Source organism: Theropithecus gelada, chromosome 1, assembly GCF_003255815.1.
Source record: "Theropithecus gelada isolate Dixy chromosome 1, Tgel_1.0, whole genome shotgun sequence".
Lineage (NCBI taxonomy): Eukaryota > Metazoa > Chordata > Mammalia > Primates > Cercopithecidae > Theropithecus > Theropithecus gelada.
Window position 1 is genome coordinate 191,254,729 of NC_037668.1, and position 27,478 is coordinate 191,282,206.

At 40.2% G+C, this 27,478-nt stretch overlaps 1 protein-coding gene and 1 pseudogene across 2 annotated transcripts in view; one reads left to right on the forward strand and one right to left on the reverse strand.

Moving 5' to 3' along the window:
• RABGAP1L (RAB GTPase activating protein 1 like) overlaps positions 1-27,478 on the reverse strand; it is an 802,566-nt gene that overhangs the window by 202,532 nt on the left and 572,556 nt on the right. Inside the window, exon 1 of one of the 2 annotated variants that reach the window (XM_025369006.1) lies at positions 750-1,471. The exons of the other annotated variant lie outside the window; for it this stretch is intronic. Within the exon in view, the coding sequence (XP_025224791.1) occupies positions 750-917 (168 nt within the window). The 5' untranslated portion in view covers positions 918-1,471. Of the gene's footprint in view, positions 1-749; positions 1,472-27,478 lie in introns of those variants that run through there. 2 annotated transcript variants of the gene reach the window in all.
• LOC112634566 overlaps positions 1,377-27,478 on the forward strand; it is a 43,236-nt pseudogene continuing 17,134 nt past the window's right edge.

A 27,478-nucleotide genomic window follows, 5' to 3' on the forward strand; every position in this document is an offset into this window, starting at 1 on the left:
ACATAATGGTATAGGACTACTGTAAACCAATTACCTTATCGAATAGTTGCTAGGTATAGTTCTCAAGCCTGCAACAGTGATTGTGGGTATTTAATTTTAACCCTTGGTAGGAAAGGAGGAAAGGTGATTTTTCTCTTACTCAGGAAACCAAATAACAAGCAAGTCAGACTTCCCAGATTCACAGCACAGAAGCCAGCAGCTTTAAGCTGTTTCACAGATAAACAGTTCAATCATTCTAGGAGACAAACCTACAATTTCCTACCAAAGTATTTTTAGGTGGTAAAATTCTCTATCAGAAAACAAAACAAAACAACAATCAAATTGGCAATCAAATGGGGAGGTTAGAAAGCAAACCACAAGCAGTCTAGATAAGTTGCTATGTCTGTTGTAAAATTTAACCCTTTGGAGATACAAATAACAGAATGCCTACATCAAGCACTTGGGTATTCTGCTTTATTGCTGAGCCTAGCCAGGCAGAAAACCATTTTTTTGCTGCCACAGAAATAATGCCACTAATGTGACCCTGGGCTCTGAGAAAAGAGCCATGATCTCCTCTAACCAATTAAGGGGTGGTGTGGACCAGGCTCCAAATGAGCTGCACAGCAGTGGTCACTCAGCACTTCCTTCTCGGCAGAATGGGGAGAAGGAGAAGAAAACCAGAGACCACAAGCCTCTTTCAGAGATACAAGGAATTTTCACAGAGGAAAGCAGATTCCCTACAAATGAAGTTCAATGAAAAACAATCTCACCGCCAGAAGCCGAGGCACAAACAGACGATGCCCCATCCCCAGAAGTTCCAGCACTCGACACGCATACTCATTCACCAGCTTGCTCCTCTCGTCGTGCATGTCCTGGGACTTTTTGACAGGAGGTGTGAGCTTAGCAGCTGGGGCTGGGCAGGGCACCCCTTCTTCCATGAGCACTAAGTAGGTATCCAGAATGAGAAAGATGGATCTCTTATCCACAATTTTAAGAACTGCGGTGGGAGGGGAGCCAGGTTTAGGTCTCCCTGGGAGGACGTACAAGCCAGTCTGTGGTGGGAATTGTCAGCTAATGTCTCCACAAGAAAAACATTTTGGCTAAATTATCCACTGCGAGAACCCCAAAGTAGACTGGAAAATGAAAATGAAATCAAGTACTGATCTAAATAAAAAACGGCAAAAGCAATCGAATGCGAGAAAATGGCCAAGAGTGATGCAGTAGAGTTCAGATACATGTGTAAAAACGGACAAGCTGCTTAGAAGGGTCTAGCATGTGAGAATGTGTGAGTGTGTGTATGTGTGTGCGAGAAAGGGTGTGTGTGTGTCTATGTGTGAGAAGAAGCAGCAGCAGTAGCCAGGAAGCCAGGGCAGTTGTGAAGCTGCAAGGAGAAAAGGATGAGCTCATTGCAATCCCGATTCGTGACAAGCAGCGCTGTTGTTGCTGCTGCTGCTGCTACTGCTGCTGCTGCCGCTGCCTCTCGCTGTGAATCAGTAATGAAGGGGTAGGAAAGGAAGGGGAGGGAAGAGGAGGAGGTAGGTGAATGAGCATGCAGAGTGTGTCTCAGGGGAGAATGCTGTAATAAGAAGCCAATGGCGAGCCATTGGACAGATGCGCTTCCCCCTCTCAGTCTACCTTCAATCAGTGTTAGTCTGACAGCTTATGCTGTTGAATCCTAAGCCACAGAGAGATGAACTAGCTTTTTCTAACATGTGATGCCCACAGAAAAAAATCAGACAGCCAGTCATCTGAACGGCTGACCTTTATTCACTCTTGCTTTCTAACAACAAGAACAGATCTTGTATTTAAAGTGGGATGTTCCAATCCTTATTAGATGACTGAAACTGCTACAGAAGAGAGGTATTAGGGTGAACTGATAGAGTATGGACAGAAGAGCCAAAGACCAAGCATCCAAGAAATGACACACCCTCAAGTTGAAGTGTTTATGCAATAATAATGACTTTTTGCAATGCAAATACAAGAAGCATCTCAGGATTCTGGGAAGGCTGACCATAATTAAAAGGAAGATTTTTGTAAACAAGCAATATGATAAATAATAAAAACCTACCACATATTAAGAGTATATATTTAAGGAACTATTAACATTGAAATTCTTAAAGCAAAAATAACTTCTGTATGCCACAGACCTTGACACTCAGCTAATAGTTGAAAACATGTTCTGATAATCTCTGATCAAATTAATCCTTCCCCAGTAATAATATAAAAATTATCCATAGTTCAAAATTTTACAGTCTTAGTGCTAATGTGTTATATTACTTTACTTGTGAATAAATAATCAGTTGTAGCCAAATGAAGGCAAAATGACAAAATCACCGTAGGGACAGTCTCTTAACTTTATCCTAACAATTAACTAATCCATATTCAGCATCTTGATTCTGTGGTTCTGTAGTTGCTCTCTGAAGTACCAGGTTGGTTTCTCCATAAAAATTATAGCATGGTACAAAGAGAAACAAGGCTAAGAGAGCCAGAGCATGTATTTTGTGAGTCTTAGTTTTCTACTCTGACAAATAAGTTATGTATCTACCAATAACCAAATAGAAACATATTTGTTGATTTATGTCTGTAGGCCTAAATAAATAGATTAATTATGAAAATGAGCTTAAAGAAATAGGAAGGGAGATTCTGCCTCCCTTAACAATATATTATTTGGTTTCGTTTTTCCAAAATCTCAGAAAAACAAAAATTTTAAGAAATTTAACATTTAAGGCCGGGCGCGGTGGCTCACGCCTGTAATCCCAGCACTTTGGGAGGCCGAGGCGGGCGGATCACAAGGTCAGGAGATCGAGACCACGGTGAAACTCCGTCTCTAAAAATACAAAAAATTAGCCAGGCGCGGTGGCGGGCGCCTGTAGTCCCAGCTACTCAGGAGGCTGAGGCAGGAGAATGGCGTGAACCCGGGAGGCAGAGCTTGTAGTGAGCCGAGATCGTGCCACTGCATTCCAGCCTGGGCGACAGAGCAAGACTCCGTCTCAAAAAAAAAACAAACAAATAAACAAACAAAAAAAACATTTAAAGTATTACTTAGCAAGTCATTTTAAATGAAATATTTATATGTTGCTGTCGAGCCTTTTATTTCTTCCAAAAATGATTTCTTCTTTTTTTTTTTAATTTATTTGTTTGAAACGGGGTGTCGCTCTGTTGCCCACGCTGGAGTGCAGTGGCAGCATCTCAGCTCACTGCAAGCTCCGCCTCCTGGGTTCACGCCATTCTCCTGCCTCAGCCTCCTGAGTAGCTGGGACTACAGGCCACACCTGGCTAAATTTTTTTTTTTTTTTGCATTTTTAGTAGAGATGGGGTTTCACCATGTGAGCTAGGATGGTCTCGATCTCCTGACCTCGTGATCCGCCCGTCTCGGCCTCCCAAAGTGCCAAAAATGATTTCTTAACAAACTATATAAAGTAGAGCTAGGCACAGTAGTGTGTGCCTGTATTCCCAGCTACTCCAGAGGCTGAGGTGGGAGGATCCTTTGAGCTCAGGAGTTCCAGGCTGTAACGTGCTATGGTCCTGCCTGTGAACAGCCATTACACTCCAGCCTGGGCAACATAGTGGAACCCCATCTCTAAAAACAAAAACAAAAAACTATGCAAAGTAAAGATCTTAATGTAAAATGATCATAAGCATAGAATATTACATATATACAAGTAAATTTCAGGTCCCTAAAGTTTTGGAGTAAATGTTTGATGTACTGCCTAGGATGAGGATAGGTTCAGCTGGAAGAGGGAGACCATAAGAGGGAAGAGGTTCTGGGTCTTTCACACTCTATCCCTAAACACACACGCACACCCATACACACACAACACACAGCCCCCCACACACACACATCCCCCCACACCTCCCCACATCCCACACACACCACACACACACTCCCCACACCCCACATACACCCCACACACCCACACTTCCACTCTACACTATACACACCCCCACACACACACCACATACACCCTACACATCACACCCCCCACACCCTCCTACACATACCCACAGACACAACATACACACACCCCCTACACACACATCTCACACACCACACACACACACCCCCAACACCACATACACACACACGCACACTAGACACACACACACCCCTCAGCTCCATTTTTACCTTGTATACATACTGGTGTTCTGCATTAAATTTTGTTTGATAGGACTATGCTACATAGCAGTGCTACTACTATGAACAGCACTGCCATGGACATTTCACATTTAAGAACAAGGGAACATCCTGAATTGCTCTTAAATGTGAATGAAGAATTCAGTCACTTCTCAGGTTATAGGATTTTTTTCTAGTTGACTTTTTAAAGGGTAGGGAAGATGTTTCCACTCAACTAACTGGGTCTCGAAAAGTACTAGCAGAAGCATTTTTTCTTATATAAATCAGAAACAGGACTTGCCCAAAAAGAGTCCAGTAAAAATAAGTGAAAATTAATCAAGTGATTTTGGAACTGTATAGTTTGGCTCTGATGCACACAAAAAGAAGTTAAAATCATACATACTATGTATTAAATGTAATAATTAAAATATGACTTTATTATTTTTTTTGAGACAGAGTCTCACTCTGTCGCTCAGGCTGGAGTGTAGTGGCGCAATCTCAGCTCACTGCAACCTCCACCTCCCAGGTTCAAGCCATTCTCCTGCCTCAGCCTCCCAAGTAGCTGGGATTACAGGCACGTGCCACCATTCCCGGCTAATTTTTGTATTTTGAGTAGAGACAGGGTTTCACCATGTTTGCCAGGCTGGTCTTCAACTCCTGACCTCATAATCTACCCGCCTCGGCCTCCTAAAGTGCTGGGATTACAGGCGTGAGCCACTGTGCCCAGCAAAATATGATATCTTAATGAGCAAACCAAGTTTCACTTAAAACATTTAGGTACATTTAACAAAATGCTGTGTACAAGGCACAACCACAAGTAGTCATGTATTTCAGTTTCCCCATCAAAAATCCCTCATGCTTCCTTTATGCTTCCCCTCAAAAATCCTTGCATTCAAAATTTCCATCATTTCTGCCCTGGTCCTTTTTTCAGGATATTCTTTCAGAATAGGATGTCCATCAATATCAAGTAAAATGATTCTTCTAGAACAGTACTTGGTGAAATGAAAAAAGAGATTCTAGGGGTTTTTGAAGCCCTAAAAGCATCATTAATTTCAGTGAGCTTTTCAAAACTCCTCTTCCTCCCCAAATCCCAAATACTTTTTTTATTGTTGTTGAGATTCAGTAATAAATCACAGAACACTCTTCTTTTCCAATGGGATCTTGCTATGTTGCCCAGGCTGATCTTGAACTCCTGGGCTCAAGGGATCTCCTACCTCAGCCTACCTAGTATCTGGGATTACAGGCATGCACCCAATAGAACACTTTACAGAAGACATTTTTGAGTTATAAAGTAGTCCATAAAATGGAATAATAGAAAAGAAACTCTTCTGATTTAACTAATTAATAATGCATGATTTCTCACATTTCTTTTGGATGAATCACCTATAGAGGAGAAAAACTTATTCCCTCTATTCTCCTAGGTTCTCTGCCTGGGGCCCTGCAAATAAGTCTGAGAAAATACAGGTTAGCAAGATAAACATAAACAGAACTTTATTAACAAATGCAGTATGCACATATATGGAGAAACTCAGTAATGACTAACTCAAAGGAGTGGTTACAACTTGGCCAGTGGTTACAACTCAGCTCATAAGTGTGAGCTGAGGCCATGCACAATAGCTCACACCTATAATCCCAGGACTTTGGGAGGCCAAGGCAGGCAGATGGCTTGAGCCCAGGAGTTCAAGACCAGCCTGAGCAATGTGGCAAAAACCTTGTCTCTACAAATAATAATAATAATAATAATAATAAATCATGGTGGCACACACCTGTAGTCTGAGCTAATCAGGAGGCTGAAGTAGGAGGATCACTTGAGTCTGGAAAGCTGAGGCTGCAATGAGTCACTATTGTGCCACTACACTCCAGCCTAGGTGACAGAGTGAGACCCTGTCTCAGAAAAACAAAAACTTGGGACTTGGGGTTTATCAGCATATTAAGAAGGAACAATACTTTTGTAGAGAAGTGATAAAACAAAGGAAAAGGACTTTGAGCTTCTAGGGTGACAAATTATAGGAAGGCAAATATATGGGGAAACTAATGACAGATAAAGACTAGTTAATAAGGTTTGTTTGTATAGACTCTTTCTTGGTGCCATCTCATCTCCAGTTATAAGGTTGCTATCTCTTTCCTGGTATGGAAAGTGAGTGGGGAGGTACCTTCACAAGAGGAATTTATGTTTGACTTTCAGGCACATGGGGGATGGCAGAGAGCTCATCCTGTGTCTGCTTTTTCTCAATTGCCTTTACCTCAAAATAATCCTTATGGCAAAGTGATATATTGGGGGATGACATACTCTGAATCCTTTCATACCCAATGAGAGAAAGTAAGGGAAAAAAACCAGGTGATGGTCTCAAAGCCATGGTCTAATGACTGGAAGTGTCATTCTCTGGAGTGCTGGAAGCAGGTGGTCAGTGCTGCTATCCCAGTTAGAGCCTTGCACTTGAGAATGCTCTTCCTGAACCACTCCACTGTGTCATGGTTATCAGACATGTTGAGGACACACATAGATTTCCATTGTAAAATGAAAAGCACATTTGACTTAATTCATGGACCTACAATTAAGAAAACTGAATGTAACAAAACATGCTAGGTAGTTATTTCAGTAGTTACAAAAATGAAAAAGGAAACACTTTCTGACCTGCAGGAGCTTAAAATCAAGGAGGTATCCAAATACAAAGATAAAGCAGGGTGTGATGGACACTGTAAAAGGAGTGACACACTGTGTGCTATGAGGTAGGCATGTCTCTGTTGTCCACAGTAGATGCAGACAGAAGTGGGTTTATACTACTGGGATGGACCTAGACGCAAATCCTAGAGTAATGAGAATTAAATATATCTCTAAGACCAAAACAGGGCATTGCTTATTACATCATCTTTTAGTCACATTTACTAGCTATAGGACATGAATAAATTACTTAGCCCTCTGAGATTCTGTATGGCAACGTCACCTAGTTGGCAAAGCTGCTCTGAAAATTTAATAAATTAATGCATACAAAGGAATCTCTCATAGTGCCTAGCACATGGTAGGTGCTCAATAACTAGTAGTTTTTTTCATTCTTTTCAGGAAGTCATGTAGAAGAAAAGAAAATGTGTAAAAATACATTGTGTTTATCTGGATTAGGGTTTAGAAAGACAAAAAGAACTTTGGATATATTCACAATAGAAAGAGAGTTAGTCAAACACTGAAAAGACATTCCTGTCAGATCACTTGCCTCTTTGGTTCACTAAGTCACAGACACATCAATAAGTAGCAAAGGATCCATGCCCTTCTTGACTAGGAGAGCGAAACCTAATTCTCTAGCTATTCTTTGCCTGATTGACTATTTTTAAAAACATGAACCTTCAATAATTTTGCAAGTTCCTAAGATCCAGCAAACAGGTCAAAATACAGGTGACACAGTGAGTAGTAGTGCCATTGTGGTACTGTACAATCCTGCACAAATCACACTCTTTCTTTCATTCCAGTCTTGATTCTGGGCTGGGCGCGGTGGCTCACGCCTGTAATCGCAGCACTTTGGGAGGCTGAGGTGGGTGGATCGCTTGAGGTCAGGAGTTCGAGACCAACCTGGCTAACATAGCATAAACCTGTCTCTGCTAAAAATACAAAAATTAGCTGGGTGTGGTGGTGTATACCTGTAATCCCAGCTATTGGAGAGGCTGAAGCAGGATAATCGCTTGAACCTGGGAGGCAGAGGTTGCAGCGAGCCAAGATCATGACACTGCACTCCAGCCTGAGTGATGGAGTGCAATCCATCTCAAAAAAAAAAAAGTCTTGATTTTACTCAACACTGTACTATATGCTTCTGGATATAGAAAGACAGATCAGATGCTGCCTTCTAACTTTATGGATTATTCAAGCTACTTAAAGAAAAGCTAAAATGAAATGTAATGAGACTGAGCTTACAAGTCATATCACAGGGAAATGAGTCTCATTATTTTATAGTTGGAACTCGAACATCGAAGAATTAGAGTACAATATAAAAGATACTGTGCAGTTACCTGACATTTTGGTGGGTGGTTGAGGTCACATGTTTATAGCATCTCTGTGAAATATTGTAGACTTACCTAGTTTGTAAGGAATGCTCTAACCTTGTAAAATTTAAGGCATAACTGTTAAAGAAGGTTTTTGGTTTTTAAATAGAAGGGAGAACTTTCCCCTACCAAAAGCAATTTAATAACATTCTGAATAGTCTTGGTAGCATCACTAATACCTACTGCCAATCCTTGTGATCAGATTCTACTGTAATGCCTTTATTAATGTAAGAATGTCTTTTGGTCCATAGAGAGTCATTTTGTTTCTAATTGGTTTTTCTTTCTTCTTCTTTTTTTTTTTTTTTTTTTTTTTTTAACTCTTGTTAACCAGGCAGGAGTGTGGTGGCAACCTCTTCCTCCTGGGTTCAAGTGATTCTCCTGCCTCAGCCTCCCGTGTAGCTGGGATTACAGGTGCTCGCCACCACACCCGGTTGATTTTGTATTTTTAGTAGAAATGGGGTTTCACCATGTTAGTCAGGCTGGTCTCGAACTCCTGACCTCAGATGATCCACCCGCCTTGGCCTCCCAAAGTGCAAGGATTACAGGCGTGAGCCACTGCACTGGTCTGTTTCTACTTCTATGTCATTATTGACATGTAGCTCAATAGGCTGCTTATTTTATTACTGGACATTTAGGAAAGGACTATACTGTACATACTAAGCCAGACATCTGAAACTTCTAGTAACTAGGCTCAGTTATATATAAATAGTTTTAATTGCTTTATTGAATATGGCTGACATACAGAAAGCTGTAGATATTTTATGTGTACAATTTGATGTACTTTGCCATAAGTATACACTTGTGAAACCATTATCACTATCAGTGCCATAAACTTATTCATCATCTCTAAAAATTTCCTCCTATTCCCTTTGTTTTGGTTTTTTTTTTTTCCTTTTGTGGTTAGAGCACTTACTATAAGAGTCACCTCAATTAAATATTTTATAGCAACATAGACTAAGTCTATTTTTTTTCCATGTGACATTAATTAAAATATTCAAAGAGAATCTTAACTTTCTTTTCTCTAAGCTAATCATCCCTGCTGCTAACTGGGTCTCCTATGAGCTGGTTTCTGGACCATTCTAGACTATTAACAATCATGCTTGCTGCTTCAAGAACACGCTTTGGACAGTATCTCTCATAGGGCTGCCCACACTGAAACAGATACTCTAGATATAACAAAATAATAAAGTAATGAAACCTTGTTAGACCCTAGAAAACACCAAGGTCTAACATATTTATCCTATTGAAAAGACTGAGGCAGTAGATAAGTGACTGCTCATGATCATAAAACTTGTCAGAGGGAAAGCCAGGAAGCCAAGATCTTCAGAGCACAGATGCACGGCAGGGAACCTAGCATTTCCTGCACTGTAATTTGGTCTTCCAATTAATGTAGCCCATAAAGAACCTATTGTATTAGAAAGATTATGCTTCATCACTTTATTCCACATGGAATTGATCCGGAGCCTGAGCCTGCCATCTGGTATGAAAGAATCTAAGATTCTTAGGTTGAGTTGAGAAGGGGTATCCACAAGTCTGCCTTGAGAACTGTCACTTCTAAACACACACTTGTTATAATAAAGCACATCTGCCTTCTCAATTTTGAACTGATAAGCACTCTCTTTTCCAAATGAACAGTTCAAGGAGCTACATCCTTGGCAGCTCAGCCACAGCGCCTCTGTAAGAGCTGCCTTCTTGAAGCCATGTTAGTGGCACAGACTTGAAAATGGAATGCTATCTCAGTTCGTTCATCCCCTTTCCTGGGCAGTGTGGATAAAGCTCATATTTATTTTCAAGCTTAAGCAGAATGTATAAAAATATGTTAGCAGAAGCCTGTTTTTAAATTGTGAATTGATCAGATTAAAATTATCGTGTATAGAATCTAGACTATTCCCTGATCCTCTCAAGCTAGACCAGCATTTTTTTATCTTTATGTGTGTGTACTGTCATTGTTGTTAAAAAATAACGAGGTGTTGTATTCATCCTAGTAAGTTGTGAATTGTCTCCACCTTCTTCCTATGGTCCATCTCCAATTTCATATTAAATTTGCAATCTCTAACATCTTCATCTTCATGTTACATAGAATGCTAAGTATAGTTTAATAGCTGTCATTGTAAAAAATAATATTTTCAACGGAGGAGTTATATGGGCCAACCCATGTATTAGCAAGTAAATTTATTTCTACAAAATTAATATGTCAAGATAGGGATATTCATTTTTTTCTTTTTTTCTTTTATTTTTTGAGACGTAGTCTCTCATCTTCACCCAGGCTGGAGTGCAATGGCACGATCTTGGCTCACTGCAACCTCTGCCTCCTGTGTTCAAGCAATTCTCCTGCCTTAGCCTCCCAAGTAGCTGGGATTACAGGCATGTGCCAGCATGTCGGGCTAATTTTTATACTTTTAGTAGAGATGGGGTTTCACCATGTTGGCCAGGCTGGTCTCAAACTCCTGACTTCAAGTGATCCACCCGCCTCAGCCTCCCAAAGTGTTGGTACTACAGGTGTGAGCCACTGTGCCTGGCCTCATTTTTTTTCTTGAAACGGACAAGTCCATGTTGTGAAACAAAGGTGGTAATAGATTGCACAGCCTCCTCCCATTCTAGCTCTCCCCACATGCATAAACACATACGCCCCCCCCCTCCCCCACACACACGCACTCATGGCTTCAAATGGATTCAGCAGAATTTCGGAAGGGCCCTGCACTGTTTTTGCTGCAGATCTTCATACAGCTAGCTCTACTGCAACATTGGATTCCAATGTCATTTTGCTCACAGAGGCCTTCTCTTTCTCTCTCTCTCTCTCTTTTTTTTCTTTTCACTCTTGTCACCCAGGCTAGAGTACAATGGCACAATCTCAGCTCACTGCAACCTCCGCCTCCTAGGTTCAAGCGATTCTCCTGCCTCAGCCTACTGAGTAGCTGGGATTACTGGTGTAAGCCACCACACTAGGCTAATTTTGTATTTTTAGTAGAGACGGGGTTTCGCCATGTTGGCCAGGATGGTCTCAAACTCCTGACCTCAGGTGATCCACCCACCTTGGCCTCTCAAAGTGCTGTGATTACAGGCATTAGCCACCAGGCCCAGCCCAGAGGCCTTCTCTCTTACCATCTTTATCTAATGAAGGGCAGCAAAAAGTTTGTATTATTTCTTTTATGACATTTATCACTACTTGAAATTGTTTTCTTACTTCTTTGTTATGTATTTGCTCTCCCTGTCTCTTTTTTTTTGTTTGTTTGTTTGTTTTGAGACAAAGTCTTACTCTGTCTCCCTGACTGGAGTACAGTGGTATGATCTCGGCTCACTGCAACCTCCGCCTCCCAGGTTTCAGTGATCCTTGTGTCTCAGCCTCCCATGTAGCTGGAACCACAGGCACGAGCCACCACACCCAGCTAATCTTTTTGTATTTTTAGTAGAGATGGGGTTTCACTATGTTGGTCAGGCTAGTCTCGAACTCCTGGCCTCCAGTGATCTGCCCACATCAGCCTCTCAAAGTGCTGAGATTACTGGCATGAGTCACCACTCCTGGCCAGTTATGTATTATCTCTGTACCCAATTAGAAAATATCAGGGCAGGCTTCCAGTGGAGAAAAGCAAGAGATTCAAAAAATCTAAATTGACAAGGGTATGAGAGGAAAACAAACATAAAATAAGATCCTTGTCTCAGCTTCTTCTATTCATTCATTTTCACTTTGAAAGATTATAATTTTACAGGACCTTTGAACCTCTGTTTCCTTTAGCAACCAAGAGTCAACTAAAGTGACCCCTTGACATTTACAGATTTAATATTTATTGTTTCTGTTCTCCCCAGGAGACCCCACAGAGATACAACACAGTAACTTGTGGGTTTGCTGAGCAATGAACTGAGTCACTCCCATGTAGCAGATGGTGAGTAAAATTAGCTTACAGTCTTTGCCCTTCTCAGTTATTATACATTCTTATGACAAGGCAGTTATTTTATATCAATTTCATAAGTAAAGAAACTGTTAAAAAACCATAGCAGTATTGAAAAATCAGGGAATGTAAGAGCATCTGAAAATACATTCTTCATGAATGTTGAGTTGTTTTTATCCCCTGAACCCATGTTTTTACGTACTAAAAAAAAAAGACCACAGTCTAACTAAATTGGTCTATCTGGTTAACAGTCCAACTAAATTGGTCTACCTGGTTAACTGCAGTGATTCCTTAAGATTGCCATGATTAATACCTAATATTATGCTTCCAAAAAGGCTGTTACTGATCTATAACCATCATAAAGACTAGCCACAGAAAAATGCAGAGACCATTTTAGACATGCAAGTAGCTGAGTCACTGTGGTTTTTGGTAAAGAAGAGAAAGGTTTCTATATTTAAAAATAAAGATATCATAATATTGGTATTTAGAGTGTCCTGTGAACTTTGGATAATACATGTTATATAACAGCCAACTACTTTAGGAATGAGAAGGAAATTAAAAGCACAAAACAGGCTGACTGCAGTGGCTCACACCTGAACCCCCAGCATTTTGGGTGGCTGAAGAGGGAGGATGGCCTGAGCTCAGGAGTTTGAGACCAGCCTGGGCAACATGGTGAAACCCCATCTCTACTAAAAATACAAAAAAAAATAGCCAGTTGTGGTGGTGCACACCTGTGGTTCCAGCTACACAGGAGGCTGCGGCACTAGGATCACTGGAACCTGGGAGGTGGAGGGTGCAGTAAGCCGAGATTACGCCACTGCACTGTAGCCTAGGCAACAGAGCAAGACTTCATCTCAATGTGTCCAACAGGTACACTTGAGGCCAGTAGGTACATCTGAGGCCAAATTATGATGAAAATGGAATGCTAAAAGGATGAGCACTGGACAACAAGCAGGTGAGGAATGCTATGAAGATAATCTTTTAGAAAGATTAATCTAGTAGCAGAGGACAGGACAGCTTAAGAGAGGAAGAGACTGAAGGTAGACAAGTCAGAAAGCTCTTGTAGTCAACTGAATGTGAGAAAATGAGAGCCTGGACTGGTGTGCTATGGAAATAGAGCCAAGCTTGCATCTGAGAAGTACCACAAAGAAGAAATACCTCTTCGGTGTTTCTGTGTTAACTTTCTAAAGTACAGGTGGTTTGCTATGACCTCCAAAACCGCCAGAGAGACAATACTCTTTACCCAGTCAGGGAATGGCACACCACAAGGAAGCAGAATGCCTCCTGATAAATGAACACAGTCGCTCTCTCAAAGTTCCGGATGCTGAGGCACAAAGTTGATTATAAGATCACTTGAACTGGTTATTTTCATTGCAAGTCTAATTTTCTTTTTTTTTTTTTTTCGAGACAGAGTCTCGCTCTGTCTCCCAGGCTGGAGTGCAGTGGCCGGATCTCAGCTCACTGCAAGCTCCGCCTCCTGGATTTACGCCATTCTCCTGCCTCAGCCTCCCGAGTAGCTGGGATTACAGGCGCCCGCCACCTCGCCCGGCTAGTTTTTTGTATTTTTTAGTAGAGACGGGGTTTCACCATGTTCGCCAGGATGGTCTCGATCTCCTGACCTTGTGATCCACCCGTCTCGGCCTCCCAAAGTGCTGGGATTACAGGCTTGAGCCACCGCACCCGGCCTGCAAGTCTAATTATTAATGAAGTTCAAACAATAACACATTAAAGCTGTACCATGCAGAAGCTGGTCTGGTATCACTACTCAATTGCTTAGGGACACCCTGGTTTTCACTAAATGAGCCATAAGTGAGAACATATAAGGTCTAGTAAGCTTCTTTCTCTATAAAGCACACATTTTAGCAGCTCTTTTCCTTAAAATTAAAGAGAGACCAGGACAGGGAAGTTTTTTAAAGGAAGATAAAAGAAAAGTGGAGAATAATAATGATTCACTATTCGTTGTCTCACATATCCACTGTACCCAAGTTCCCTACAGTACCTGGGAAATGCTGCTCAGTTTGCCCCTCTACATCCCTATTGTTGCAGCCTTGGTTAAAGAAGTCTTCATTATTTCTCCCCCAGACTATTCTAGTAGTATCCTAACTATTCTCCATATGTATTACCACTACCTTCACATTTCAGTCTTTTTGCCTCCAAATTATCTTCCTAAAACAAAACATTTCATCATGCAATTGTTTGAAAGTATCCATATCCTTTAGTCCACAGGTTCAAAGCACAAGACATCCTTCAGACAAGCTAGATCTATCCTACCTTTCCAATTACATCTGTCACCTTGATCCTTCATGCCCAATGTCCTCATGAAATTTCTCATTATTTCCCAAATACGCTTTTTAAAAATGATGCTTCTCTTATCTACATATATTGCTCTTGTTGCCTAAAACATCATTCCTTGTTTTCTCTTGCTAATCTTTCAAGAGTCAAATGTCACTTTCTCTTTATTTTATTTTATTTTAGTTTACCGTATTTTTTGAGACAGAGTCTCACTCCGTCACCCAGGCCAGAGTGCAATGGTGCGATGTCACCTCACTGCAACCTCCGCCTCCCAGGTTCAAGCGATTCTCCTGCATCAGCCTCCCAAGTAGCTGGGATTACAGACGTGCATCACCATGCCTGGTTCATTTTTGTATTTTTAGTAGAGACAGGGTTTCACCATGTTGGCCAGGTTGGTCTTTTACTCCTGTCCTCGGGTGATCCACCCACCTCAGGCTCCCAAAGTGCTGGGATTACAGGTGTGACCCACCATGCCCAGCCTCACTTTCTCTTTCAAGTCAGCCCTATCATTACCTCCCTCCTCTGCCTTTGCATCCTGTCCCATTTATGACCCTACAATAGCAACTCTTCTATGGCAATTATTTGTATGTATGTTTGTCTCCCCTACTTCCCAGTGAACCTCTAAGATTAACCACACAACATATTCATTTTTGCACCTCTAGTATGCAACAGTTTTTAGTCACTGTGGTCACAGATCATTTAAATAAATATTGAGTAAATAAACAAATGAATAAATGATGCTCGCATGAAGAAATAAAATTAAAGTATGAGCTTAACTTTTAAAAATATATATATTAAACTTGGGGATAATAAGTATATTTTTCTCTTTTATTTAATGTCTAAATTAGTTAGAAGAAAGTTCAAAATGAAAGTAAGTGCAATGTTTATGGATTTCTAAAATAAGCGAGGGATACTGACACATAGTAAAACAGGATAAAATCCATAAGAAAATAAATAAAACTCAATGTTATTTAGCAAAGTGCTCACTACCATCTGGTGTTCCTTCAGAAACATGTAAATTTGATTTGAGGAATGTGGGGGTTCTCATGATGATGGTCTAGTTCTCTGGAAGTGAATCAGTGAACAAACCCATATGCTTTGCAGGATGGACACAATTAGAGTTCAGAAGTTATTGGCTTCCATTTGGATTTTAGTGTGTACAATATAATGAGGAGGGGAGTGTCAAATAAAACAGTATTTTTCATTTCACGTAGAAACAGAGTATAAGTTTTGATGGAAGTAGCAGCATACTTGGCTATAACTAATAAAGTATTATAAAATCTAATCGTTAAAGTTCTCAAAGATTTTTAAACAATGCCCACATGAACCTAAACTAATATTAACAAAAAATATTCCTTTTAGAAAATATCTGATTGACAAGTTTATTTGCTCAAAAGGGCAGATACTTAGAATTTATCAGTCAAAAGACTGAAATCAAACTCAAAAAAATGACATAGAAATCACTTTGGTAAATGGAAGACTCTTCCACATGTCTCTACTACAAGTTATTATATTTAGAGAAGATTAAAAACTACAAGTAAATGCATAAGATGTTTGAAATGGAGTTAGCCAGATAGTATACACACATTAGTCAAAAAATTGAGTTCAAATTTCCATTTATTTTTACATTTACATATTTACATATGGTTTTTTACTATTTCTTTCCTATCAGTGATACTCCAGGTTATAATGCTCTGATCATGTGATGCTACCTAAATGAAAGTTGAAATATCTAGCCAAGATTCAAGAAATAAAAGTCTAATATATAGGCATTCTGCTGTATTTAAGGCAAAGGGGCCTAAAAGCAGCTGTCACCACTATAGGGCTTATGGTCTGCACATAATGGTGGAGAAGCAGCGCGGGTTATAGACATGAGAGTGAGCAGTTGAATACACGTGCTTAAAAGCTCCTACAGGGCTCAAATGGTCCTGTTCTTAAAAGAAATATCACTCCTTTAGCTCTCCAAATACCAGAGTCAGCTTTGCTGTCTTTGCTCTGAAATGAGAACGCATTATTTTCCAACAAGAATGCCTAACCAGCACGTGTGCTAAGCAAGAGCTTTTGATTTCTTCTCTTTATGCTAAAATTGCCTAAACATAGTATAATATACTAAGCCAAGATAACTACAATTATCGTTCCTTTACTGGAATTATTTATTTTACTGAAATAGTAGCTGAACAATAAGCTAACCCTCATCTCAGAACAAGACAATTCTCCAATTTTAAAATCACTCAGGACAGGTGCGGTGGCTCACCCCTATAATCCCAGCCCTTTGGGAGGCCAAAGTAGGTGGATCACCTGAGGTCAGGAGTTTGAGACCAGCCTAACCAACACAGTGAAACCTCATCTCTACTAAAAACGAAAAATTAGTTGGGATTGGTGATGCATGCCTGTAATCCCAGGTACTGGGGAGGCTGAGGCAGGAGAATTGCTTGAACCCAGGAGGCAGAGGTTGCAGTGAGCTGAGACTGTGTCATTGCACTCCAGCCTGAGCAACAAGAGTGAAACTCTGTCTCAAAAACAAAAACAAAAACAAAAATAAATAAAAATAAAATAAAATCACTTATATGGAAATATTTCATTGTGAAATACTGTAGTATATTCTCTCCCCCAAAACATACCTTTTCATTTAAATGCTACTGAAAATACAATGGGTCTTATTTAAAATATGCCATCTTTCATTATTTTTTAATTAAGGAGGAATTGCTTATGATTTAATAATCAAGAAGAAACTGACTGGTGGCTTCTGCTCCAATACTGATTCTTCAAAATGGAGCTTCTTCAACCATGCAAGGGCTTGTAGAACATGTAAAAGCCTAGCACCAGGTAAACACCCACGTTGCTCTCCACACACCCCCATTTCTAGGCTGCCTTCCTTTACACTCATTTTGATTTTGCTTTCCTGCAGTTCAGTCTATTTTTGGCTTTGTACTCTGATTCCTGACATGCCCCTCAGGCAAGCCTTGCTGGATGGCCCATGCTTGTCTCAGTTACCTCCTTCAGTTCATTTACTCAACTCAGCCCTTACAAAATAAAATATTACCATGTCTGGGTAGAAGATATTCCCACTACCAGTCCCAGGCCTGCTGGGGTAAGCCTCTCCCACCTCCCACAATATAGGAGGAACTGCAGACTGGTCATATAAAAGAAAGAAAAGAAATACGAGATAAGATAAATATAATAAATTGACAACAGAGCACTAAAGATAAGGAAGAATAGAGAATAAGTAGGTAAATCTATAGTTATCCAAATAAAATCTAAAGTTATCCAAATAAAAGAAGAAAACTTGGCCAGGCGTGGTGGCTCAAGCCTGTAATCCCAGCACTTTGGGTGGCTGAGGTGGGCGGATCACGCGGTCAGGAGATCCAGAGCATCCTGGCTAACACGGTGAAACCCCGTCTCTATTAAAAATACAAAAAAGTAGCCGGGCGCTGTGGCAGGCGCCTGTAGTCCCAGCTACTTGGGAGGCTGGGGCAGGAGAATGGCGTGAACCCAGGAGATGGAGCTTGTAGTGAGCTGAGATCCGCCACTGAACTCCAGCCTGGGCGACAGAGCAAGACTCCATCCAAAAAAAAAAAAAAAAAAAGAAGAAGAAGAAGAAGAAAAACTCAACGCCTGTAATCTCAGCACTTTAGGAGACCGAGGCAGGTGGATCATGAGGTCATGAGATCGAGACCATCCTGGCCAATATGGTGAAACTCCGTCTCTAGTAAAGATTACAAAATTAGCTGGGCATGGTGGCGGGCACCTGTAGTCCCAGCTACTTGGGAGGCTGAGGCAGGAGAATCGCTAGAACTCAGGAGGCGGAGGTTGCAGTGACCCGAGATCGCACCACTGCACTTCAGCCTGGCGACAGAGTGAGAGACTCCGTCTCAAAAAAAAAAAAAAAAAAAAAAAGAAGAAGAAGAATACCAACGATGCAAAGATGTTCAGTAACCTCTCAATTATCAACAGAGAATGGCAGTACTAATTTCAAATTGAGGATTAATACAGATTTGAATAAGTTGTAGCAATTCTATTTGAATATCTCTTATGTATTAGGCATTATCTTGAATAATGAAGTCATTTCAAATAGAACTGGCTCAGGAAGAGCTAGGAATGTATTTAGATTTCTTATCTAGTACTCTCTCATACTGTTAAGGGGGGTGGGTCTTTGTTCTTAGAGCTCCGAAGATGGTGGCGGGCCGCTCCCAAGATGGCAGCAAGCCTTTTGTTCTCTGACCTGGAGTTCTTGGCCTCACGGATTCCAAGGAATGGAACCGTGGGCCATGCGGTGTTACAGCGCTATTAGAAGCCGTGGGTCACGGAAGAGAATCGTTGAACCCAGCAACTAGTGTTTGGCTTGATCAGGACGAACCCTTAGCCATGCAGGAACAATGGCGAGCCTTTATCCCCATTGGGAGCGGCAATGGGCACCTCACTGGATCAGGAGTGCAGCGGACACCCTGCCGGATCCAGAGGGGTGGAAGCCAATGGCCGGTCTGCGATGGCAGCATTGGGCAGTGATGGACCGTGAGCCAAAGCTCAGCTCCAGCAGGAACAAACACAGACCAAAAGAGTGTGCAGTTGCAAGATTTAATACAGTGAAAACAGAGCTCCCATACAACGGGAGGGGACCCAAAGGGGGTTGCCCGATCCCAGTTCGAATGCCTGGGATTTGTATACCAATCATTGTCCCTCCCCCTGTGCTCTCAGATGATAGATGATTTGACTATTTCTTTACCTCCTGTTTTTAACCCTAATTTGTATTTTAGTGAGCCCTCTTTACTACCTGATTGGTTGGGTGTGAGCTGAGTTACAAGCCCTGTGTTTAAAGGTGGGTGTGGTCACCATCTACAGCTAGGCTTAAGAATTCTTAGTTGGCCTCGGAAATCCAGCTAGTCCTGTCTCTCAATATCGCTACCTCAATCCACTGTACCTATGAAATGTCCATTCTCTCCTATGATGCAAAGTGCCACCCCATGTGGAAATGCAGAGGTGCTCCAGAGAAGAGTAACAAACGAAGAAAAATTTCAGAGCTTTCACCAAATTCTTTAAATAACATTTAAGTAAAGCATGTATTAAAATTCATGTACTTTAGCAAGTAAACTATAATACAAGAGTATTCCCTGTGAGTTATCTCTATTTAGGATGATAATGTAAAAATAGAGGAAGGTAACTGATGATCAGGGATTAGATACTAGCTAGACTTGAAAAACATGAGATTTAGGAGGGCTGGAGGAAGGCTATTCCCAGACAGAAAGGAGGCAAGCCTAAGGTATGTGTGGCTAATCTTGAGTCCACTTCCACTTTAGGTAGAGCAGAGATCCATGATGAGGTTGGAATCATCCATCTGAGCAGAGTATGGAGGGAGGATTTTGAGGAATAACTATGTATTTGAACTCCATTTTCAATATTTAGGAGTCAGTGAGGGCCTATTAACTATGAGAAAAGCAGGATGGAAACAATGTGAGGTCATACCCAACACTGGTAATATTGAGGGAAATTTTAATTAGGGCATAATTATGTATGTATGTGTTTATTTATTTATTTTGAGATGGAGTTTCACTCTTGCTTCCCAGGCTGGAGTGCAGTGGCACTATCTTGGCTCACTGCAACCTCCCCCTCCTGGGATCAAGCAATTCTGCCTCAGCTTCCCGAGTAGCTGGTTTTACAGGTGCCTCCCACCACACCCAGCTAATTTTTGTATTTTTAGTAGAGATGGGGTTTTCACCATGTTGGCCAGGCTGGTCTCAAACTCCTGACCTCAGGTGATCCAGGACATGATTATTTAAATAAAAACTAAATTTGGGAAATATGGGACTTTTGTATTCAAAAGAAAGGAGTTCAGTATACATAATCTATGTGAAGAGATCTGTATTTATCATAGAAACAATTAACAAATATTAATCAAATGAAGTAAGGGTTAATGTCGTTTCTTTCTAATACAAAACTTCAAAACCAAGCAGAAATCAAATCTTCAGAAAAAAGTTCAAACTACTTCAAACCTTGCTTTAGATGGAGCGTAGTTTGCTTAAATAGAACAACTGAAAAAAAGCATAAAGTTAATAATCCTTTGGCCTTTTGCTACTTTATGCATCAATTCTGGAATTAGGGATGCTTGCTGAACATGCAGAACTTCAACTGCTCTCCTAGGGGATAAACAGCCTCACGCTGTCTTTAAAAAATAAACAGTTTAATTGAAGAATTCAAGACAAGACATACACATACGAAACATCGAAATAACAACAAGACAGTATTTTGGTGTCATAATGAATGACACATGGTATAATCATACTAGATGTTCATTTTGGGCAGAAAGAATTTAGAACCATCCTTTAAAGAAGGTGGGGCTTAAGCCACAACATAAGGGCTAGGAAGGCTCAGTATTATACAAAGAAAAGGGGAGATGATATAAGAGATAAAGATGTTTTTAAGAAACAGTGCTCGAGTTCAACTCAAATACTTTTGATGAGAGAGTGAAAAGGTGAATGCAGTGTTATAATCAGAAACATGATGTACAGATGTACAATTATAGTCTATGGGAATGGTATCCCTGAAGTTGTGCTGTACACAAGTTGCCTGGTCCACTGAAGATTTTATATAGAGTTACTAAAGTTATTAAATTGGAACTTGGGTTAGGACAAAAATTAGAAATTACTTTTTTTTGAAAAGTGTATTTACGACTTCTCCAAAGGCAAGAATGCAATATAAAAATGCAGAAGGTGGCAGAGTGCAGTGGCTCATGCCTGTGATCCCAGCACTTTGGGAGGCTGAGGTGGGCGGATCACAAGGTCAGGAGTTTGAGAACAGCCTGGCCAACATAGTGAAACTCCATCTCTACTAAAAATACAAAAAATTAGCCGGGCAAGGTGGCAGGCGCCTGTAATCCCAGCTACTCGAGAGGCTAAGGCAGGACAATCGCTTGAACCCAGGAGGTGGAGGTTGCAGTGAGCTGAGATCGCGCCATTGCACTCCAGCCCAGGCAACAGTGTAAGACTCTGACTAAAAAAAAAAAAGAAAAAAGCAGAAGGTTCAAGGACTTACTGTTGAAAACTACAGAAGAGAAACCCACCAAAGTGATAAGCAAAGAAAGGACCTGAAGAATACAGAATTATATTCTTATTATATTTTTACCCACATAGGTACCATTTGCCATGCTCCCCAATTCTTTTGCATAGAGTAGATTAATATTTCTGTGAAGTATTATTTTTCTTCTTCCCTAGGATTTCCTTTAACATTATCAGTAATCCAGATCTCCTAGTGATGAATTATTTTAGCTTTTGTATGTCTATAAAAGCATTTCATCTTAGTTTTTGAGAGACATTTTTGCTTTTTGTTTTGTTTAGTATTTTTAACGTGTGGTCCCACTGTCTTATTGCTGGCACTGTTTCTAAGGAGAAATCTGCTATCATACTTTTCTTTGTTTCTTTACACATATTATCTTTTTTCCTTTGGATACTTTTTAAGATTTTATCTTTATCAATGGTTTTGAGCAATTTCATCATAACATGCCTCGATGTAGTTTTCTTCATGTTTCTTTTGCTTGGAATTCACAAAACTTCTTGGGTCCGTAATTTTCACCAAATTTGGAAAAACATAAGCCATTATTTCTTCAAATGCTTTTTGCCCACCGTTCACTCCCATCCTTTCCTTCAGGTCTTCCAGTTACACATTCATTAGGCCTTTTGAAGGATTTCACAGCTCACTGATGCTTCTTTCTCTCTTTTTTAAAATTTGCTTTTTCTTTGTATTTAATTTTGAATAGTTTCAACTGGTATGTTTTCAAGTTCATTAATCTTTTCTTCTGCAATGTCCCATCTGCCCTTCATCCTATTCAATATATTTCTTAGTTCTATCAGACATTGTAATTTTTATCTCTTAAAGTTTAATTTGGTTCCTTTTAAATATCTTGCATTTCTGTACTTATTTTTTTGAATACATGGAATAAAGTTACAATATTAATGTCTTTATCTGCCAATTATAAAATCTGGCGTGATTTCGAATGATTTATTTTACTCTTCATTATGGATCAAAATCTGCTTTGATCATGCAGATGAAGATGAGATCCTAGGCAACTATACAGCAATGATTCTCAACCAGGGGTGATTTTGCTCCCAGGGGAACATTGGACAATGTCTGCAGATGTTGTTTGTCTCAAATGAGCATGTCCTATGGGCATCCTGTAGAGATGAGGAATACTGTTGAACATCCTGTAATGCACATGACAGCCACCTATAACAAAGAGTTAACTGCCCCAAAATGCCAATAGTACTGAGTTTGAGCAATACTGCTGCAGAACACTAGGATGAAAAGAACACAAGTCTGTGAATGATCTCATGGAGCTGAGATGCATAAAGTTCTGGACCATGTGCTATCTCCACATACTATCACATAAAAAGAAAAAAATTTCTTATTTAAGGTACTGTGTTTTGGGATAAGTAACCAGAAATGATACACTGCCAAAATGAAAACTTAAAATGTCAAATATGTTTCTTGGCTTTGTGGCTGAGTAAAGGTCAAGGTGAAAAAATAAATATTGCAGGCTGGAAAACTAATGATCCTTTTTATATCATGTCACAATATTTAGTAAAACTATTGCTTTTGATAACTTGGAAGGTAGACTGTGTGCCCATGATACCTGTCACTTCAGAAAAAGTGGTCTATAATCTAAACTGATTAAGTACAGTAATTTAAGGATATAGGATTAGAAAATCGAACTACTTGTACCCAAACAGAAGGGTTTAAAAGGATCTACATTTTTCATAAGTATCTCTCACTAAGACTTCTCAGCCAAAACATACAGCCAGCTAAGAGGCAAAGATCAAATTAATGGTATTGCCTTCTCACTCAAGTTTGTGGTTTTAGCTAGCCTCAGGGTAACCACCATTAAAATGGAGGGAAAAAGGATGGGCCATTAAATGCAAACAGGTACACAAATGAAACAAGAAGACTTAGGAACTATGTTTAGAAAAAATCTTTAGATCTGTTTACTCAGAAGGAACTGAATGGAAGCAAAAAGACCACAAGTCGACAAAAGTATTCAGAGAATTATTTCCCAAAAGAAATCAAAATTGGTCTAAAAAAGAGTCATTTGTTTGATCACTAAAACAGCTCTTGGGCTTCCAAATCTCCACAAGCAGCAAGTTTTTGAAAGTGTGCAGCTCCCTAGGAGGATGTACTATTCTCTAACAACAACTTTATTATTATTTTTTTTATTTTTTAAGATGAAGTCTCACTGTTTTGCCTAGGCTGGAGTGCAGTGGTGTAATCTCAGCCCACTGCAACCTCCACCCTCTGGGGTTCAAGCGATTCTCCTGCCTCAGTCTCCCGAGTAGCTGGGATTATAGGTGCCTGCCACCACAACCAGCTAATTTTTAAAATACTTTTAGTAGAGATGGAGTTTCACTGTGTTGGCCAGGCTGATCTTGAACTCCTGATCTCAAGTTATCTGCCCGCCTTGGCCTCCCAAAGTGCTGGGATTACAGGTGTGAGCTACTGTGCCTGGCCTCTAACACCAATTTTAGATATGGCCATGGAGGACAATGGAAAATGGTGTAGTTCCTAGAAATTAGAACCAGGGCACAGCTACACAGGCTAACCAAGAAATCTCCTCTACTGAAATAGCAAGAATCTTGGAAATTCCTATGGACTGACTGTGACATGCTCCCCATTCTTCCGTCTTCTGAATGACAGCTTTTACTGCAGTATACTGGATGTGAGATGAACAGAAAACATGTTAGTGAACTGCGAGGGACCATCACAGACCTGAAAGTCAGGAATGTGCATCATTCAGGTATCCTTGACTTTGAGCAGATGAAGTAATCCAAGGCAGCCTTGGAATGTCTCCCTTGGGAGACAGGGAGTATCCATGTGTGAGAATAAAGGTAATCACAGACACTGAAAGGTCAGTAGGGTAGACTATGATAGACTGCTGATTGTTTTCTTAAAAAGTTTTCTCCTGGCCAGGCACAGTGGCTCACGTCTGTAATCCCAGCACTTTGGGAGGTCAAGGCGGGCAGATCTCCTAAGGTCAGGAGTTCGAGACCAGCCTGACCAACAAGGTGAAACTCCGTCTCTACTAAAAATACAAAATTAGCCAGGTGTGGTGGTGCATGCCTGTAATCCCAGCTACTCGGGAGGCTGAGGCAGGAGAATCTCTTGAACCTGGGAGGTGGATGTTGCAGTGAGCCGAGATCATGCCATTGCACTCCAGCCTAGGCAACAAGAGCGAAACTCAGTCTCAAAAAAAAAAAAAAAAAAAAAAGTTTTCTCCTGGTTCCATAGATATAATAATTTTAACAGGGCACATGGCTGCTGAGTTGCAGACAATTATTTCCTAGTTCCCTTGCAGCTAAGTGTGGCCGTGGACAACATTTTTGTCAATGGAATGTGAATAAAAGTGATGTATGCAACTTCCTCACTATTTGCTTAAAAGGAAATTGCCTTCCCTTCACTTTTGCTTGAAATTTTCCTCTTCTTCTGAATTGAAAGATATGTCTGACTTTAACTATGTACATGAAGACAACATCCTAAGAGATAATTGAACGAATTCATTATAGAACCTGAGTCCTTGAGTGATCTTATTTAACTGAGCTATCTGCCTTTTGGGGCCAGTCCTTTTCTCTCTAGACTAATATGTGTGGAAGAAATACACCATCTTTTTAAAGTCATTATATTTTTTATGGTTTCTTTCTTTTTTTGAGACAGGGTCTTGCTCTGTTGCCCAGACTGGAGTGCAGTGCACAATCATGGCTCACTGCAGCCTCAACTCCCCAGGCCCAAGTGATCCTCCCATCTCAACCCCCAAAATAACTGAGACTACAGGTACGTGCCATTGTGCCTGGCTAATTTTTGTATTTTTTGGATAGATGAGGTTTCTCTATTTTGCCCAGGCTTTTCTCAAACTCCCAGGCTCAAGCGATCCTCCTGCCTTGCCCTCCCAAAGTGATATTATAGGCATGAGGTACTGTCCCTGGCCTATGCTTTCTCTTTTATGCACTCTCCTTCTAAAAATAAATAAAAATCTTCCTTTGTTTTTTTGAGACAGGATCTCACTCTGTCATCCAGGGCTGGAGTGCAATGGCGCGATCACTGGAGTGCAATGGTATGCCACTATGCCTTGCTATTTATTTTTATTTTTTGTAGAGACAAGATCTCACTATGTTGCCCAGGCTGGTTTTGAACTCCAAGACTCATGTGATCCTCCTGTCTCGGCTTCTCAAAGTGCTGGGATTACAGGCATGAGCCATAGCTCTTGGCCATAAAAACCTTCTTAATCAAGCTTACGTATGACACAAATAAATGACTTTATTCTAAATTCATTTAGCTTTGCCAAAACCAAATTCTCTTAGTCAAGGAAAAGCAATAAAAGATAAAAAAGATCAAGGCTATGGGGGTTTTAGTTATTATATTTCCAGCACAAGGAGCATATTTCAGCCTTTTCTCAACCTGCATAAACAATATATCAAATAAATCTGTATATGCTTCAGTTACATTTCCTCTACTGGTTATATTATTCTGATAAGATCAACTGATTCCCACAGTGAGTTACCAAACTATCAACACTGTAATGGACAAAATTAGTCTATTTCATTCTCAAAAGCAATACCAGCAACTCTTACAGATAAAAAGGGTCACAAAAACATATTGGGCAATGACATCCTCTGACAAGTCTCTCAATAATATCTCCTTATGATCAGCTCACATACTCTGATTGGTCAGAGCGAAATGGAGTTTAACCAGAGCATTAAACAGTATTCAGGGATGACTTCATATATCTCAAAGATTATGACAGAATAAGTGGAAAGGCAGAATTCAGGAATCAAATATTATTCCAGCCAGTCAAGAGCAGAGAATATTTTAATTTCATGATCATTTTTGACAGTGAGTTCATTTTCATTAGCCTAAATTCAATTATTTGTTGATACAGCAACGGCTCTTGGTTGCTCTGGCTCTGCTTCTGTCCTATTCAACCAAGGACATTTTTAAATTGGGACAACTATCTTTGAACATACAACAGAATATGTTTAATTCAAACAAATTGAATTAAAAAACCTCTTTTCACTCATAGTATGATGTCAACATGGAATTGAGACTGATTTCACTATAATTTAAGCGTCTCCTGCTGTATAATGTAAAAAGGCATGGAATTTTTAGTGAGAGCCACCTGGCTTTTATTTATTTATTTGTTTATTACTTTTTAGATAACAGGTCTCACTACGTTGTTCAGGCTAGTCTTGCACTCATGGGCTCAAGTGATCTTCCCACCTTAGCCTTCCAAGTAGGTAGGATTACAGGCATGTGTCGCCATGCCTGGGCTTTGAGTATCAAGTGGGATATAATCTCTTCTTCACAGAGCAACTGTAAGGTTTAAAATAAACACACACACACACACACACACACACACACACACACACACACACACCCCATAGCTCAGAAGTTAAGAACACTGCCTCTGTAGTAAGACAGGCCCAGTTGTGATTGTGGTATGTCATTTGCCTGACTGAATGACTTTAACCAAGTTTTTTAACTTTTTATAAGTCTTAGTTTCCTAATCTGTAAAATGAGCATATTGATTCATACCAACAAGTCAATACAGTATTAATAGTAATTGAATCACTGATAAAACAGTAATACAGTATTAACAGTAATAGAATTATTCTTAAAATTAGGATTTCTTTTGATTAATGTCTGTAAAAAAAAATTAAGGGTCATACGTTATGCTAAGTGAAATATGCCAGAGATAAGACAAATATGATATAATTCCACTTACATGAGGTACCTAGAGTAGTCAAATTCATAGAGACAGAAAGCAGAATGGTGACTGCCAGGGGCTAAGGGGAGAAAGGAATGGGGAGTTACTCTTTAACAGGTGCAGAGTTTCAGTTTTGCAAGATGAATAAAAGATCTGGAGATGGATGGTGGTGATAGTTGCACAACAATGTCAATTTACCTAATGTCACTGAACTGTGTACTTAGGAATGGTTAAAATTGTACTTTTTTTTTTTTTTTTTTGAGATGGAGTCTTGCTCTGTTGCCCAGGCTGGAGTGCAGTGGTGTGATCTCGGCTCACCGCAACCTCCACCTCCTGGGTTCAAGCGATTCTTCCATCTCAGCCTCCTGAGCAGCTGGGATTACAGGTGCGTGCTACGACACCCAGCTAATTTTGTATTTTTAGTAGAAATGAGGTTTCTCC